The following is a 16,899-nucleotide window of genomic DNA, read 5'->3' as shown; positions in this document are numbered from 1 at the left end:
AAGCAGATTAGAGAAGTCCCTGTCTGTCTGTCTGTCTGTGTGTCTCTCTGCTTGCCTGCCTGTCTGTCACCTTGTTAATGATGGCACTCCTTAATGCCGGAGCAGCTCACGGGGCAGGAAGACGTGCTGACAGCAGGGTGGTGATGTCATAACATCATAATATGGCAGATGTACAGAGATGTGTAGTTGTGGTAGCGGGGCTGTAATAATATGGGGGATGGGGGATGTAATATACCTGTTCTTTTCCTGCTGAGAGAGAAATGTGTAGGGTAAGCACCGTGGGCCGATGAATGGTCTCACGCTCTAATAGGCACGCTACTCACACGGGTCGGTGTGTGACCTCAGTTTCCCTTGGTTACCACATTTACTGAGAACAGCAGTTTTCAGTTGTTTCAATTTTTCCAACTTCATCTGCATTTGGCCTGAAGAAAATTGGGCTGTACTTGTGTTTAGCTTGATCAAAACATGCTCATTTATTTTCTGTGTGTGTGTGAGGAATATTTGAACCGGCTCGAATAGCCAGGACCTTTGCCTTACTTAGATAAGCGCTGAATAAGAGAAGAACACATAGTGGAGAAAAGCAAGCATGATATTTCTCTGATGACTGGTGAACTGGTTCTGGCAACACAAACATCCATGTGTGTGTGTGTGTGTGTCTGTGTGTGTTCACTCTACATGCATGCATTCACAAATTGGCCATGCCATGTATTTCTGCAGTATCTTCCTCGGGGGCTTTTGGGATCTCATTTATTGCAGCAGGGAGAGGAAAAAAAGCTTCATTTGTTCGGGTTTGCCATTTAAGCTTGACTGATTCCAGAGTTTCCATGAAGAGAGAGGGAAAGAGGGAGGAGACATGCACGAGTGGAAACAGAGTGCCATCCTCAAGCATAAAAATGGAATTTATAATATGAGGAGTTAAAAGACAAATAAAAAAGCGCCAGAAATACAAATATAAGTTGTGGAAATGTGTCTAACTTTGGATCATAGCCTGCTTAAGAAAACCTCAAGCTTTCAATGGGAATTGAGAAGCTTTATACATTTAAAGTCTGCATCTGTATGTGCTCAGTAGCAGTAACTTGTTTTTATATTAGCATTTCAATATCCCCCTAATGAAATGTTTCTTATTTTAAGCATCAGTGGGCGCTGCTGCAGTGTGCATCTCTCTGTCCTCCTTTCCTCTCAGCTGTGTATCCGCTGCTCTCTCTCTCTCTCACACACACACTCGCTGTCTTTCTCCTCCCTCTGTTTTCCTCTTTATATTCTCTCTAATTCCTTCATCCCTCCCCCTTTTCCAACTTGATCTGCCTCTCTATTGCACAGCATCCCCCTGCCTCCCTCCCTCCCTCTCTCTCTCTCTCTCTCTCTCTCTCTCTCACACACACTCACTCTATCGCTCTCGCTCGAGCACATGCAGACAGAGGGAGAGGGGGGATGAACGAGGTGCGCACATGTGAGGATCTCCTGAACTGCCGGGCCAAGGCAGGACTGGTGAAGAGAGAAGAAGAAGAGGAGGAGGAGGAGGAATAGGGGAATACTGCAGTGGCCAGTCAGCTTCTCTCTCTCTCTTTCTCTTTCTCTCTTTCTCGCTGCTCCACTGCTTTCATCACCCTCTCTTCTTCATCCCCTCCTCTCCCCTTCTGCCAATTATACCATGAACCTGCCTGCTGCTTGTTGCTAAGGGGGAGCCAACCGGGGGAGCAGAGTGGACCAGGCATTATTTTGTTTCTAAGGTAATGAATGCTTCAGTAATGGCAAGGTGTCACAGATGCTGCGTTGCACTCGGCTGCTCGCCTGCTGAGATTGAACATGGCTTTGGAAGTCATAACCACAATATGGTTGTATCTGGAGCATGGATTGTTCTGTGTGTGTGTGTGTGTGTGTGTGTGTGTGTGTGTGTGTGTGTGTGTGAACTCTTTGGCGGTTTATTGAGTTTGTTTCAGTTGACCAGGCGTCTTCTGGCTTGCTTATTTGCGCTGTTGCAGGGGGTCGGTGGGTGGGTGGGTGGGTGGGTTCTGCCCTGTGAATATGTGCATTGTCCTTTCGTGTTTGTGTCATAAAATGATTGGATTTGAGGTGGAAAGACACACCTGTGCAGTAGATGCTGGCGCTGTCTGTCCATATTCCATCTGTTTCCCTTTGACACAAGCTTTCAATTAACATCTCAGATGGGCCTCTCTGTGGAGTTTGATTTGCATGCTTAAGCAGCTCAGTCGGGAGGAAGTTGTTCCCGAGAATTACAGCTTCCTGTCCACAAGGGACCTATTGGCTCACTATTGTTTCTTTTAAGCAGGTGCTATGCAATCCATACCGCCTGCCTTTCTATACGGCCCTTGAGGTGGACGTAAAGATTAGCTGTCTAATGTGCTCAGACTCTAAAAAGAGCACAGACGTGTTAACCAACGGGGAGTGCTGCACTCCGCACTTCTGGTGGCAATAACAAACAGTAAAGCAAGAGCGGATGATTACTTATTCACTCATGCGCATCACCATGCTCTGTGGTGTAATAGATTAAAGTGCTCAACTATGGTGACAAAGCCTTACATGTGTGCTGCTGCACAAGCTGGTGACTTTTAACAATTTCAATCCCCCCCCCTCTCCAGCAGAGCCATTATCTGCAGTTGTTCAGACTTGTAACATTGCACGGCTACAATTACATAATTCAACTACTCCAAATCCCTTGCCAGCGGCTGGCCCTTGGCAAGATGCAGTGTTACTAATTCAGTTAATGTATGAAGCTTTCATATTGTGCCCGCTCATGTGTGCCTATCATCTGTATCCTATGTGATTTCTCCCCTCCTTCATAGTTCTTTTTTGAAGACACATAGCTGATACATTGAATGGCGAGGCCCAGTGAGGCAGAACGATTATTTTTTTTCTCCCCGGCATCTTTATCCTCTCGCACATTATGTTTCATAAGTACCAAAAATTATGAATGTGCCGAACTGTGTAATCCAACCCCTCACCTCTCTTTTCTCAGCACGATTAAAGGACTAATAAATGGTTTAACCCGTTTAATGCACACAGGAGCCTTCAATGGCAAAGGGTAGACGGGGCTAAGGGGGCTCATTGAAGCCCAGTCGTCAGTGTAGGTTATGGAAATCCTTAGTTAAGCAGAATTAATTCTCCTGAGGAGTGAGCGAGGGATGGAGGAGCAAGAGAAAGTGATGGGGACTGTCTGTGTAAGGGCTGTAAATAAATCCCTTAACAGCAGCTCTCAAAGCATGAAGCCTGAAGGGGGAGGGGGGTTTATTGTGGGGAGTGCAGGCAAATCAGAGGTAACCATCATATGATTGCAGCTAATGGAGCCAACACTTAACAATAACAACAAAGATATTGGCTCACATGGACCGCAGTTAAACTGTCAGTATCACCTCAGTGAGGGTTCATTCATTATGAACATCAGTTTTTTGGTGAGGAAAGATGACTCATCTCCTCACAGCAATACTGACTGTGTGTTGTAGGCACACATCTGCGCCGTATACATAATTACTGCCATCCTGAGTCCCCTGAGCCGAGCTGATACACTGTACTGCAGCGATTCTCAACTTGTGTTCTTTGGAAGTGATTTTGATGTTATCTGACACAACTGATTACATAAAATGTTGTTGCAATATGTCTTTTTATAAAATTGAATAGTCAGTGTGGTCAAGTTCACATTTGGACTACTTCTCCCACATTTAGTGGCAGAAGTTTCAACCAAATTTACATTTTGAAGGAGTTATTATATGTGCATTAAGAAAAAAGCAATGCCAGTACAATTGAAAAAAATCCCTTTATTCAACATTTAGTGGATACATGTGCAGACAATGTGGACATACTAAAATACAAAAAAATAAGGCAGCAATAGACGGACAGATGTTACTGAGTAACAAATCATTAAAGGACACAGATACATTAAATGAATGAGAAATACATTTTTAAAAAAAAATCTAAAAAAAAAAATCTAAATAAAGATAGTTTGAAAGTTTGGGGTGAAACGAAAAGTGAGAGTAAAGGAGGATGTTTTGCTTCTTTTTGGATCTTTGTCGGGTTAGAATGTGTGGAAAGTGCAAACCACACCCATATTTACACATAACACAGATCACAAGCTCAATAATGGCAGCTGTGGTGAGCCATCCAAACTGCCCAGGGTGATAAAACTAAAATAAACAATGCAATAAAGCACACAGAAAAAAAGTAAATAGAGAAAAAAAACAGTAATACAAATCCCATACTTTAAAATGCAAAACATATATCTTGATCTATGAAACATAATCATCCTATGTATCAGAGTCTTACACGCAGGTGACGCAGACTAATAACTAGTTCAACTGCTGATGCATCACATGAACTATTTAACCATTTGTTCAGTGAAAGGTCAAGTGTGTAGGATTTAGTGTCATCTAGCAGTGAGGTTGCAAAGCTGAAACTTCATTTGTATGCCAAGCGAGTAGGAGAGCAACCGTGGCCGAAGCATCTAGAGCAGTGTTTGTTTTGTTCCTTCTGGGCTACTGTAGAAACAACATGGCGACCTAAGCGGAAGAGAACCTGCTGCATATGTAGATATAAACAGCTTCTTCTATGGTAATTAAAACGCAATTCTTATTTTCAGGTGATTAGACTCTATATTTATGAATATTTTATACCATATCTGCCAGTAGATGCCTCTAAATTATACACAATGAACCCTTAAGTTTACCTGTTTCAACAAGTTATGTGTTTATTCATGACTTTTTAGCCGTCAGATTTTTTTTTGGAATCACCAAAACATATTAGTTGAGCTACTCCACAATCTTTCATGGTAACTGCAGAAGTGCCCCGGGAGTACGGCTGGTTTGGAGCCACTGCGGTGTTGCATGTTCGAGATTTGACTTTGCAGCTTAGTTAATATTCAGCTTCCATCAGCCTACCTGAGCTCTCTTATCTGCCCCTACTCTGACAGGCGTCTCCTTTCTGAGACAGCAGCACACATTTTGGCAGCTGAATGTCATGACGATAAAAGCCGAAGGAATTTTCGGTTCCCCAGGGGGAAATAGAAATGCTGACTGATGTTTATCAAGTCCTCATTTTGTGTTCTTTCACCGTCCAGCGGATGTCTCATGTGGTCCATGTGTTTCTTCAACAGGACTGAGTGAAAATGGCGGAGGGGTCCAGAGACCAGGGAGGCGTGGGCACCACTGATCCAGAGGACGACTCCCCCAATATGATCGTCTACAGAAAGGTAACTCTATGTGTGTGCTGCAGTTTCTGGCCTATATGTAGAGAGAAGCATTCTCCGCGGGGCAATGACCCGTAGACGGGCTCCTGACAGCCCACCGATCCGTATCAGTTCGTATCTACCACAAGCTCGGGTGTCAGGAAACCTCTCTTTCAACCATCTTGAAACGAAATCTCTCTCTCAGCCCTTCTTCTAACCATCATACCATCACTATCTGGGCAAACTCCAGCCCTCCAATGTTTTAATAAGCTCTCAATCCCATCAGCAAGGGTTTGGGGAATGAGAGGTCCTTTTAGTGTCAAGGGTAATTACCTCGTCCCCATGGCACCTCACTTTCAATAGCCGCTGTTTGATTGGAGAGGGTGAGCGGCATTGGTAGCTAATTACGTGGATGTTCGGCGGGGAGGAAGTAGCTGGTTCTCGGGGGCCGGGATCGGGAACAGCCAATGAGGGGGTGGTTATTCCTCCTTGACGGACGAATAGCTTGTTATTTTTCTGCCAGCGCCATGACAGCACCACTTAAAAAAAAGTGTCTTTTGATCAGACTTAAACTACGGGATCTACTGCTACCGCTGAGCCTGCTGTCCCAGTAAAAAAAAAAAAAAAGTGTGCTACAAGCAGGCCCTAGCTGACAGATCCTGTCCCACTGTCCCAAATCTGTTGTTTCATCCTGCTCCTAATGATTGTCCATTTATATAGCGATGTAAACAGATTAGTGGAGGGGTGGGTGCGACAGGATGTGAAATAATTGTTGACGGCGGCTGCTTCAGCGGTATAGAACTTTTCTCTAAGGAGGCTTGTGTCACTGGCGACAGCTTGAATTTCCTCCATCTTTGTAAAAAACACCTCCAGTCTGCGGCTCACCCGCAAAAACTGTCAGGACCTCCTTTGTACTCGGAAACTTGGTTAATCTCTGCTTCTGATTACGATGCCACGGCGTTTGTGTGCTCTGAGAGTGCCACACATCAGCAGAAAAGGAAGTGGATGTGCATTTCTAGCAACATTTCACTTGTCTATTGTAAATACTCAAGTTGTTAGGGTAACAGTGGTCATTTCCAGTCTCTTAAAGTCTCTGCCAGGAAACTGGGAATGATAATCAAAAATCAAATAAAAAGAAAAGTGATCGCCATGAGACAAATACAACAGCTTCTGTCCCTGAAGCCCAGATTTCATGACAGGCGTCACATCACTGTCAAAAATATTTGTGTGTGCCTATCTCAACATGTAACGCATTCATTGTTTATTCAGTTTTGTCATTATCCTCCATGTATTCTAAGAAGCTGTCACGCCGCAGTGAGAACATACTGTAGTTGCATGTAAAACTGGGTATCTTCAAAGATTTCACGGCAGCGCTTCATTATGTAATGCTACACATGCCTGGAGGCAGCGCATTTAAGAGGCTAGTTTTTGCTTGTCAGGATGCTGCCGGAGGGAATATTCATCATTTCATGTTTTAGTCATACGCAGTGACAACAGACAGATGATTCTGAGAGTGACAGGGTGTTTTTTTTTTTTTTCTCTCTGCCCCTTCCTGCTTTGAAAACGCCAGTTTGGATTTGAAGCTTTTGTGGAAGAAAGCATTTTACAAAGAGATAATAATTTGACAACAAAGATATGATTTTAATTTAGTACCTGACGTTTCATTTTAATGGATGTAGTTTCTTGAGTTTTATCCCGACCTCTCACTAGCTCAAGATGTCAAAGAGGCCAAATGACAGAGAGGTGCCGGGGCTTTGAGGGCAGAGCGCCCGCGGCCTCTGGACTCTGTGGGTGGGCAGCCTGGCGCAGTGTGAATGCGCTGCTTGCAGAGAGGCAGATGGCCACCAATATGCTCGGCCGCCTGGGAAAACACTGGCAGCTTCATCCCCAAGCTACTGAGCCTCTGTCAGCTGGAAGACATCAGCACCTTACTGCAAGGCTGCTAGTGTAGTCATGAGATGAAAATATTTCAAAGTGTGGGCAGTGCCTTTTGTGAAATGTATGGAGAGTATGGGTGAAAATACATATATCGCCATATCTGTAGCAAAACTGTTAAGTTCACTGTGTGGGCGGTTAGATGAAGGTGAATGTGATGTATTTAGCCATTAGAGAGGCTGGGAGGGGAGGAGGTTGTCTCTGTCCATGCAGTGTAGGTGCTGCATCTTGCTCTGTCTCTCTCCTCCCACGAAAAAAAAGGAAGTGAGGCAAAACAATCCAATAACTGCAGGACGTCTTATTGCCTCAAGAAGTTTCGGTCGAACAGAAGAAGTAGGTTGCACACATGCTGGAAATGCACACACACACACACACACACACACACACACACACACACACACAAAGGAACTCAAGCTTAATGCGGCTTTAATGCACAGTAGCCATTCCGGTTGTTGTGTTTTTCCTTTCTATGTTTGGCATGCTTAGCAGACAGAAGATGGCAGGGTAGATGAATAGGATTGGCACCAAGAGACGCACAAAAACTCAAATCATGATGAGAAGCGCTACTGTGCGGGAACTGCAATTAAGCGGAGGAGAGAGTCCACTTTACTGCTCTGATGGGGTAAAGCTCACAAACTATTAATAGCTCTCGTCCCTAAGTGCGTGTGTGCGTGTCTTCCCCTTTTTGCCTCTGTGACTCGGGGGCCAAGACTGGTTCTTCCGAGCCGTGACGGCTGCCTGGTTTTTGACACGCAGTAAACTGTCGCCAAAGGACCAAAGCACGGAGAGTTAAGGAATGCTGTTAGACCCCCTCTTCATTTTATTCAGTTCATTAAATGTTTGATTGGATAATTCTTGGCAGTCAACTCGTACCTGAAGGCGGGTATTATAGCCATCGTACGTGTGGTACAATGACGCAAAACTTTTATCCAGATGAGTTTTAGGAGCCATTAGTGGGTAAATATTAGTAATGAGATCTGGCAGGAAGTTCAAAGGCACCTCTTGGTGCTAGTGGCCTTTGGGTGTGTGTAAACTTCATTAGCAGAAAGTGTAGATTGGTTGACAATTGCAAATGTGTTTTGGCTCAATACACTATTTTCTTTTCTTTGTTGGTAAATTGATGCATCAGTGCGGTGCTTTAACAGCTCCATCTGTGAGATATATTTGTACAGAAAATCCATATTTTATTCACGCTAACGTCATGGCTCTTAAGATGGTAATGTCAGTCTGTGGGTTGGTCAGTCCACCCCTTTGTCTTGACTAAAATGTCTCACTAAGTATTGGATGAATTGTCATGGAATTTTATACAGATATTAAAAGTCATCAAAGGATGAATCCTGCTGACTTTGGTGACCGTCTGATGGTGGCAAATGTCTCCTTTCTTGTAATATGTCCTGCCTGGATTACTGTTAGGTAGCTTTTGATGTAGGACTTCCTCATCTAACAGGTGTTAGGGACAATTAAGAAGCTGTTGCTGCTGGACATGCTTAACCTTCTTTTTCATCAAATCTGCCCACTTTGGGTGTTTTTATATTAGGTGCAACTGATTCGTGCCACTCCTGAGAATTATGTCCTTCACTGTACTCCCCCACCACTCAGCTTTCACTTAAGTAATGTTATTCCAAAACCTACGTACAGCTGTGTCATCACCTTTGTGACATTTGTTCATTTTAGATCCCAAGGTCATACAATGCAGTCAAGCTTTGCATTATGCCTACTGTTGTTTGTATTTTGGACACAATTTCAGAACGACCCTCTCGCCTGTTTTTCTAATTTATCACTTATTGGCTGTGCTGTTCAGAGGATGATATTTGCGGGTGCTGAGCGCATGCAGATTTTAGAAAAGACCGGTGACACTGAGAGATGCCTTTGCATTTTAGGTTGGCACGATATCAGATTTCAATACGTAATTATTGTGGCCAAAAGAGTTGATAATAACGATATATTTTTGTTTTAAATTGGGGAAAATGCCATCAGTCAAATTCATCTTTAACTTTATTTGTTTTGTGCGTTTTGTCTTTTTATTTATTGGTAATGTTGAGACGTGGGGTGCGCACCGACCACTAACTCTCGACCTGAAATATTTTTGAAATCTTCTCCATCATCATGATCTTAACTCTGAGCGTCACTCTTCTGAAGGTGCGCGTGTGAAGTGCGGAGCCGCAGCTGAATGACACCATCGGAATTAAGAAAAAAAATAAATAAATAAAGGAAAACATAAATTTGACTTGTTTTTTGTTAACATCTTTTTCAATATTTGGTTTATACAGAAAAACAAAATTCTCATTTGTTTTTTAGTTTTTTAGTTATGGAGATGGAATTGAATGAACAGATGATACATTGACCGTGTGTGCATGCTCATATTATCATTTCATCCAAAGCACCTCTGTGGCTAAAGTCACCTCACAGAGCTGCTATTGTTGCTGAAGTCTTGTTGTTTTTTTTTTTTTACTACTCTTCTCTTTTCTTTTTCTCCCCCACCCACCATTTCCTTCTTTCAGCCTTTCTTGTGCTTCTTGCTGATTAATAATTGAAGCTCATTTCAAGCATTCCATCTTTGGAAAAATATCTGGTCCTCTGAGACATCATGTCCCCCCATTCATTTATTCATATCCAGCACGTTTTTTATCATCACTTGGTATTTTTATCCATGTATGTGCTTCTAAATGTCTAGAGGAGAGGACTAAAGGGAGAATATAAAACAAAGGATATAAAGATTAATGTGGTTTTTAATGGCTTACTGAAACACAGTTTCTAAATCAGTTGGACGGATCTTTGAATTTACATTTACATGAACATTACAGTGTTGTGATACATGGATTTGTGCTCCTGTAGCTGCAGCCATGGGGGGACTAACACAAGCAATCACACCTGTTATCACATATCATACCTTCAGAGTGGATAGATGTTGAATCTTTTAATGCCTGAGGGTCGGGAGAAGTGGAAATTACTGTCAATGTTGACCTCCCACACTGTCCACGCCATTGGCTATCAGCTCGTAGGGTTTAGGATGATTTAGAGACAGGACACAGAGGGAGTTCACTCTTCTCCTACAGTGTGGATGACATGGACATACTGGAAATATGTATAAAATTACAGCACTCACATTACTTTAGAGAATTTAAATGGAGTGGCAGGAGAAATTACTTTAACACATTGTATACTTGCAGAGCACAGTAGGGACTGGCAGCAGTTTGGGTTAAAAGGTCCAAGAAGACAGAATAGATGTAGTAGTGCTGGTCAGAAGGAAGCATGCCTGTCTCTCTGCTGCGGCCCCATGAGTCACACTCTCTTCTCTCTCTGAAGTGCCCCTGGGGCCCATGGAGGGTATATCTCTCCTCTTGCAAGACCAACCACCATCCGAGGTGTCTAAGTATGGGCCAATACTCGCTGTTCCCGTGTGCACTTAAGATAACGCGGTCCAGCCGAACACTCTGCATATCACTCCTGCAGCTTTAGGGACGAGCTCTCCCAGTGCTTTATCATGTATGACCGTTTTAACACCGTCTCCACTTGCGCCACAGGAGCCTTTATCTGACGTGGTATGGGCTGAACTATCAGGGTCACGCTCAAGCCCGTGTGCCTGTATGCTAAGTGCCAGTGTGGGTTGCTTTCCTAGTTGGGTCAATAAGATAAAACAACAGTATGAAGCTCAATCTCTTATATAACCAGCTCATGTGTGTTTAATGTGTCGGCCTGTCTATTCTTCCCAGTTGAGCAGAAGGACCAACACATGAAAATCCTGGAAGTCCACTGAAAAACAGATCATAATTGGATAATAATTCACAGTGTTTTGGCAGCCTGCGCACTGTGTTGACAGGATTATTCACCTCATCCATAGAAAATCACTGTCTGCAATAAAAGGCTTTTCCCCAGTGAGAAAAGTCCTTCCTGTGCCAGTGCCTCTTCTGCTCTCCCTCCCTGTTTGCACATTGCTGACAGTGTGTTCTTAAAGGAGCACATTTAATAATGCAGCCAGTGTTTCTCTGCTTCGTTTTGGGACGCTGAAGTTTAAAGCTGCATATGCATGCACAGGGTGATGTTAATAGGGAGTTTGCTGGTTGGCACCACTGCGTCCCGCTTCTAAATGCCCTCCAACCCCCCCTGAGCCTCCCACTTATCACATGCTGAAAAGGCTGCTTGGAATCGCGCTAGGGAAGGAGTCTGCCTTAAATGCCTCCTACTGTACTCTGAATAACCTCTCTGCAGGACACTGAGGGAGCTCACTGCACTCCTACAGAGCGGATTATATGAAAATATTAGAAATGCAGATACAATGACAGCAATTGACTTGTAGAGGATTTTCACATTCGATAACATACCTATTATCTATCTTCGGTTTGATGTGTAATAGCATCGGCGAGGAAACTGTTGCCCGGTCCAACTGTTGTTGATGATGCTAATAAAGAATAATCTCCCGTGTCATAATGCACAGTAAATACTGAATGGGTTATTGGAACCGGCTCTGACATTAGTGTGTTAAAAGCTGCTGGTCCTCTGTGCCTCAGGGTGACACTCTGACAGTCTGACAGCAGTGACTCGCTGGGCAAACCGTCACCCCGCGGTACTGCTGACACACTGGATTAGTAAGAAATAGCATGTAAAAAGAGAACGCGCTGTTACAGTCCCACATGGTTTTGTCACATTTTTTTTTAAATAAATGCATTCTCAGTAACAGAGATAATAATTGCATACCTTGACTGCACTTATCTTGCAAAGTGCCAGTCAGGAGGGAATCAATACAGGAAGAGTAAAGTGATTAAAGTAAAGAAAACAAAAGGAAACATTAAACAACATTTGAAAGGAGATAGTAATGAGAAAGGCGTAATAATAATAAAAGCCTGCTAAATTCAGGACTACATACACTTCATGACTCCAGCCAGAGTGAGCGACGCATCATCATGTATGACCCCGACAGGTGACATCTTGCTGAGTAGATTCTGTTTGAAAAATAGTCCATGTCCAATAGTCAATAAAGATTATATAATCATTTGTGAATGCTGGGTAACAGCTTAAATCACTTAGATGCCAGATCCAAAAGGAGGAAATTTATATCATAATAAAATTGTTTTAGCCACCTGGGGTGTCAAAACAACACCGATGTATCACCTAATAAAGTTGTGGTAAACTTGTTAGCAAAAGCTTGCCCACTCTAATTACACATCCAGCAGATATGGATCGAACATCACCAGGCACAAAGATTATTACTTAATTAAATAGGCGTCAGTAGTGATTATTAGTGTTAAAGATACAAGTTAGAAGGCCTCTGCTACCTCGACTAGCGTGTTTGCTGTGATCAGCTGTTAAACAGCCGTGATAGTTGTTACGGGGAGACATGTATGAGTTGTCTTTGGGGAGAGGACGGTGGATGGTGTTACATCTAGGTGAGACACCTCCCAAGCAGAGCATTGTTTGAGTCCAACAACAGCAAGACATCAAGCCATGTCTAGCAGTGTACAGTGACCGCAGACTTAGGTGTTTCTAGCAAACTGTTTCAAGCAGTTTCTGCCCAAAAATTAGGGTGTTTTTAATGAGTAGTACCTGTGTTTTTTGCAATGTTTCTGCGCCCAAATATGGGTGTTTTTTGAGGAACCCGTCGATGAGTTTTTAGTGACGTTTCTGACCCCAAACATGTTTTTTTCTAGCAACCGGACAGTGTATTTCCAGCTGTGTTTCCAGCTGCATTTCTTCCTCCAAACATGGGGGATCTTCCTAGCAACCCAACACTGTGTTTTTTAATGATGTTTCTGACCCCAAACATACATTTTTTTTTATTGACCCATCACTGCGTTTCTAGCGGCATTTTTCCCCTGAAACGTGGGTGTTTTTCTAGAGACCCATTAGTGCGTTTTAAGTTACCTTTCTGACCCCAAACATGAATGTTTTTACTGGCGACCTGTCGCTGTCTTTTTCGAGTGGCGTTTCTTCCCCTCTAACATTCTAGCAACCTGTCACTGTGTTCTGCCCTCAAACATGGATGGTTTCCCAGCTCTCTGTCACTATGTTTCTAGCTGCATCTCAGCCCCGAAACGCAGTTTTTTTTAGCAACCCGTTGATGCATTTCCAGCTTTTTTGTGCCACCGAACATGGATAACTTTTCTAACTCTGACTTTGTGTGTTTGCTTTTTGGTGCAGAGCAGGCAGTGTGCAATACGTTTTTAGAGCTTTTTTTATTAAAAATATTGTGGCAGAAAACAATTATAAGAGCTATGAAAGTTTTGTAAAGCCCAAACAGTGAGTGAGGAAGCTGTGTAGAGCTGAGTGAAACAGCGAGGTCATTAGCAACTGCTTTAAGTGTTGACAGTTTTCAAAATAAGAGTCCAGTATAGCAAGTAGCCAAATACCCCACCAACAATGATTACATACTTTTTTGGCTATACAGCTTACTTGTAAAGAAATACCAATATCTTTAAAGATTTCTTAGGGAACATAATGGAAAGTGTTGCTTGGGGAGACTCAACCAATAATTTGGGACTGTGATTTTAAGTTCAAGTACATATTCATCATTTTTTCTAATACATGCCTTTCATAATACTAAAACATATTTACACAAGGTTTATTTTATAATTGTATTAATGTTTTCTGTCCTCTTTTCTCTTCTTTGACTGGTGTTGCGTCATTAAGCCATGGAGATGGATTAACTTTGTGAACTGATCTAGTTTTCAGGAGTGCAGTTGCGTCCAAGTCTGATGAGCACAGGTCATTAAAGTGGCTAACCAAATCATTTGTGCGTGCAGCGAACGGGCAGAACGAGCATAAGTCTGCTTTTACTCAATTCAGCTGATGAAAATTTAATAGCTGATTGAGCATTAAGGATGCAGCAGCAGATGGTTCATTTGTCCTGCAAAATAACAACTTTAAAGAAGTATTAAAATGAAATACTCATGTGATCAGAGATCCCCCAGTGTGGAGTTCTCACATTTAGTGAAGTGACACTTTTCAGACACATGCCTTCATCTTACTGCAGTACAGCCATGTTATTTTTTAAAATCAGACCACCTCCGGAATAAGCTTGGCTCTTCTTCATGCTTCAATTTCAGCTGCAACTTTAACTCTTACTAGTTCAAACCTCCAGGGATGCTTTCTAGAAATGCTCCTCCTCTTGTCCCATTTTCATTCTGACTACACTGCTAATCAAAGAAAAAGAGTATTTTGTCACTGCTGTCAGTTTTTTTTTTTTTTTTGCATTTATTTTATCCTTGAATTGGCAGACCAGCCGATGATGAGAATGTCCTCAATATGCTTAATCCAGCTGATGAAGTGCGGTCCTCTGATGGGAAAAGAAGCTGCGTGCTACTTGCCCGATCACAAGATATTTCATATTTTAATCTTTGAATGCCTCATTAGACTGCACTCTCTCTTCTCTGAACCTAAAAGAAGTTCTGTAAGAATGAAAAATAACAGAAGAATCTCATCACACTCATTCACTTTGACATTCAAACGGCTTTTAATTACTTCTGACGAAGACAAAGAGCATAACACAGCAGTGCAGCTTGTCACACAATGAAGACTGTAAATGAAGTACGCTGATCAACAACCTTACAAATGTGCAGTAATCGCAGCGCCATCTGCCAACACCCCCGTTTGTATTGTTTACAGACACATCTGATGGGTTGATAGATGGATAAAGTTCCCCTAAAATAGAAGGTCTGACTCAGATGAGCGGGAGACAAGCCGAGAGGGATAGAGTGTCATCTGTGCTCTGTTGAACCACAGGTAATGATGCAGTGTCTGTTGCTGGAGTGGTGTGACTCCCTGTAATTGTCTCTGGGTCGAGGCTGAAACAGAGATGAGTCACCCAGGCCCCAAATGTTAATCACCATGAGCAGCTCGTTTGACTAAACAAGCCCTCGGAGGAGAGACCAGAAAATTTGGCCTCACTCCAGAGTGCCGACCTGCACCCCTAAACCACATCCCCAACCCCAGTTCAGACCACCCCGACTCTGTAGCTTTACCTCTTGGGAGTTCTCAGTTAAGTTGTGCTCTGTCACTACAGCAAAAATACTCCAAAATTAATTGGACAAATGACTGAAATACCCTTGTGTGTTTGTCCGGTTTAGTCACAGCTGCAGTCATAAAGGTCTAAACAACCCATATGTCAAAAGTGACAGTGTTGTCCTTGGAGATTTCATACCGAATTTGTGACGTTAGGGAAGCTGCTCTGTCTGACATTGTGAGTGAGTTAGATAATCAGTGGCAGATTCTCCTCTTTCTTCCTTCTTGGTGAGAAAATAATAAAAATGTCCTTGTGGGAGACCTTGCTGTGTGCCGACTCCCATTTCCACTCCAATCGCTCTGTCAATAACTCATACGACAGAGGCCAAATCCATAACAAAGCCGTGATTACTTTCATCAAACTGAGTGAGAGGAAAACCTCAGTGATGAAGCAATGCTGACGCTTGTCTTTTAACGCTGGGCTTGATGAAGGCTGAACCTATTCTCACATTTTCAGAGTACCTGCGGATTCTTAAAAAGTCTTAAAAGGCGTTGAATTTATGTATCTAAAAATAAAGCCTTACTTGGTATTAAAATGTGTTAAATCAGTCTTTCAGAAGATCAAGCTGCTCAGACAAGTGAAGTAGGATTTAATTAATTGTTTTTTTTCTGACATTGGGACAAAAAAAATCTAAAAAAAAAAAATTGAACATCTACTTTATGATGAATGCCAAATGTCTCACACATTATCGTCATGTAGATCAGGATAGTGGAACCAGCAACACTCATATTTTGTTTCTGGTTGGGCAACATATCCTCATACAGTGTTTGAAGTATGATATCCTACGAAAATGCACACATACGGTTCGTATGATATCCTCCATATTCGCGCCCCACGAATGACCTTACATACTTAATGTAAAGTTACGTACTTAACATAAAGTTATGCACGTAAAGTAACAAAGGTTAGGTTTAGGAAAAGAGACATGACTGTAAAGTTCACTCAGAGCTCTCACAGTTCTAAACGCTGCTCTCCTGTGAAAAGTCCTGTGTTTTGTGACCAATCCAACTCTCCCAACCTGCCTCCTTTACAAACCACTTCCTTCTTTACGCCTGTCAATGCTTTGGTCACATGATTGCAGCCTTCCCAAATATGTGGATTGTGTATGAAATACTGGCTCACGATTATGTGGGATGTGAACAAATTTTGATGCATTAATTTTCAAAGGAAAACAGTGCATGAAAACAGCCTTTGTAAAACAGAGGATCCACTGTGCGCTAGATAGCTGTCATGAGCAAGTCGCCCGAGACTTTGAAGCAAATTCAGCATGGTGGCCAAAACCAGTAATTACAGCTACCAGGTCTGTCACCTTATGCAATTGTGCCCAAAAAAAAACTCCTTTCTTAGGCTTATATTGGAAAGAGACATCTGTAAATCAACTGCAGGCATACGCCGGGGTGGTTATGGTGCAGACCCAGTGGAATTACAACTCTCAGGTCCCTCTCGCGATGCCAAGAGGCCCAAAAACACTTTTACTTTCACTTACATGGCGAAAGAAATGTCTGTAATCAGTGGATATATTTTTTTGAGTGTTACAACCCCTGCAAAATGACTCGTTTCCCCATGAGGACTTAATCTGTTTGCTCTGATAATGTTTTAAAAGTGTAGAAGAGCTGCAAGAGCAAATCATTTTTTCCCTATTAAAGTTAGCAGAGGGCTAAAACAGGCTTGGCCGGTGGAGGTCGTATGCTCGCTCTGTGAACCACACTGTGCATAAAATCCAGGTAATTTTACACCTGGGAAGTCAACTTTTTTGGCTTCATGCACCACTGAGTATATTTCATATGAATGA

General features: G+C 42.6%; 1 protein-coding gene across 4 annotated transcripts in view; it reads left to right on the top strand.

Annotated features, from left to right (window-relative positions):
* LOC121953607 (regulator of G protein signaling 6-like) overlaps window positions 1-16,899 on the top strand; it is a 60,941-nt gene that overhangs the window by 3,091 nt on the left and 40,951 nt on the right. For 3 of the 4 annotated variants that reach the window (XM_088087478.1, XM_088087477.1, XM_088087475.1), the window contains exon 2: window positions 5,105-5,200. In XM_088087478.1, the coding sequence (XP_087943604.1) occupies window positions 5,117-5,200 (84 nt within the window). In that variant the 5' untranslated portion in view covers window positions 5,105-5,116. Of the gene's footprint in view, window positions 1-1,386; window positions 1,731-5,104; window positions 5,201-16,899 lie in introns of those variants that run through there. The other variant, XM_088087476.1, reaches the window with a different exon arrangement.

The sequence above is a fragment of the Plectropomus leopardus genome, chromosome 14 (genome assembly GCF_026936395.1).
Source record: "Plectropomus leopardus strain MGB_pleo_1.0 chromosome 14, ASM2693639v1, whole genome shotgun sequence".
Lineage (NCBI taxonomy): Eukaryota > Metazoa > Chordata > Actinopteri > Perciformes > Serranidae > Plectropomus > Plectropomus leopardus.
Note: the sequence above shows the minus strand (reverse complement) of the source record. Positions and strands in the feature narration are given on the sequence as shown.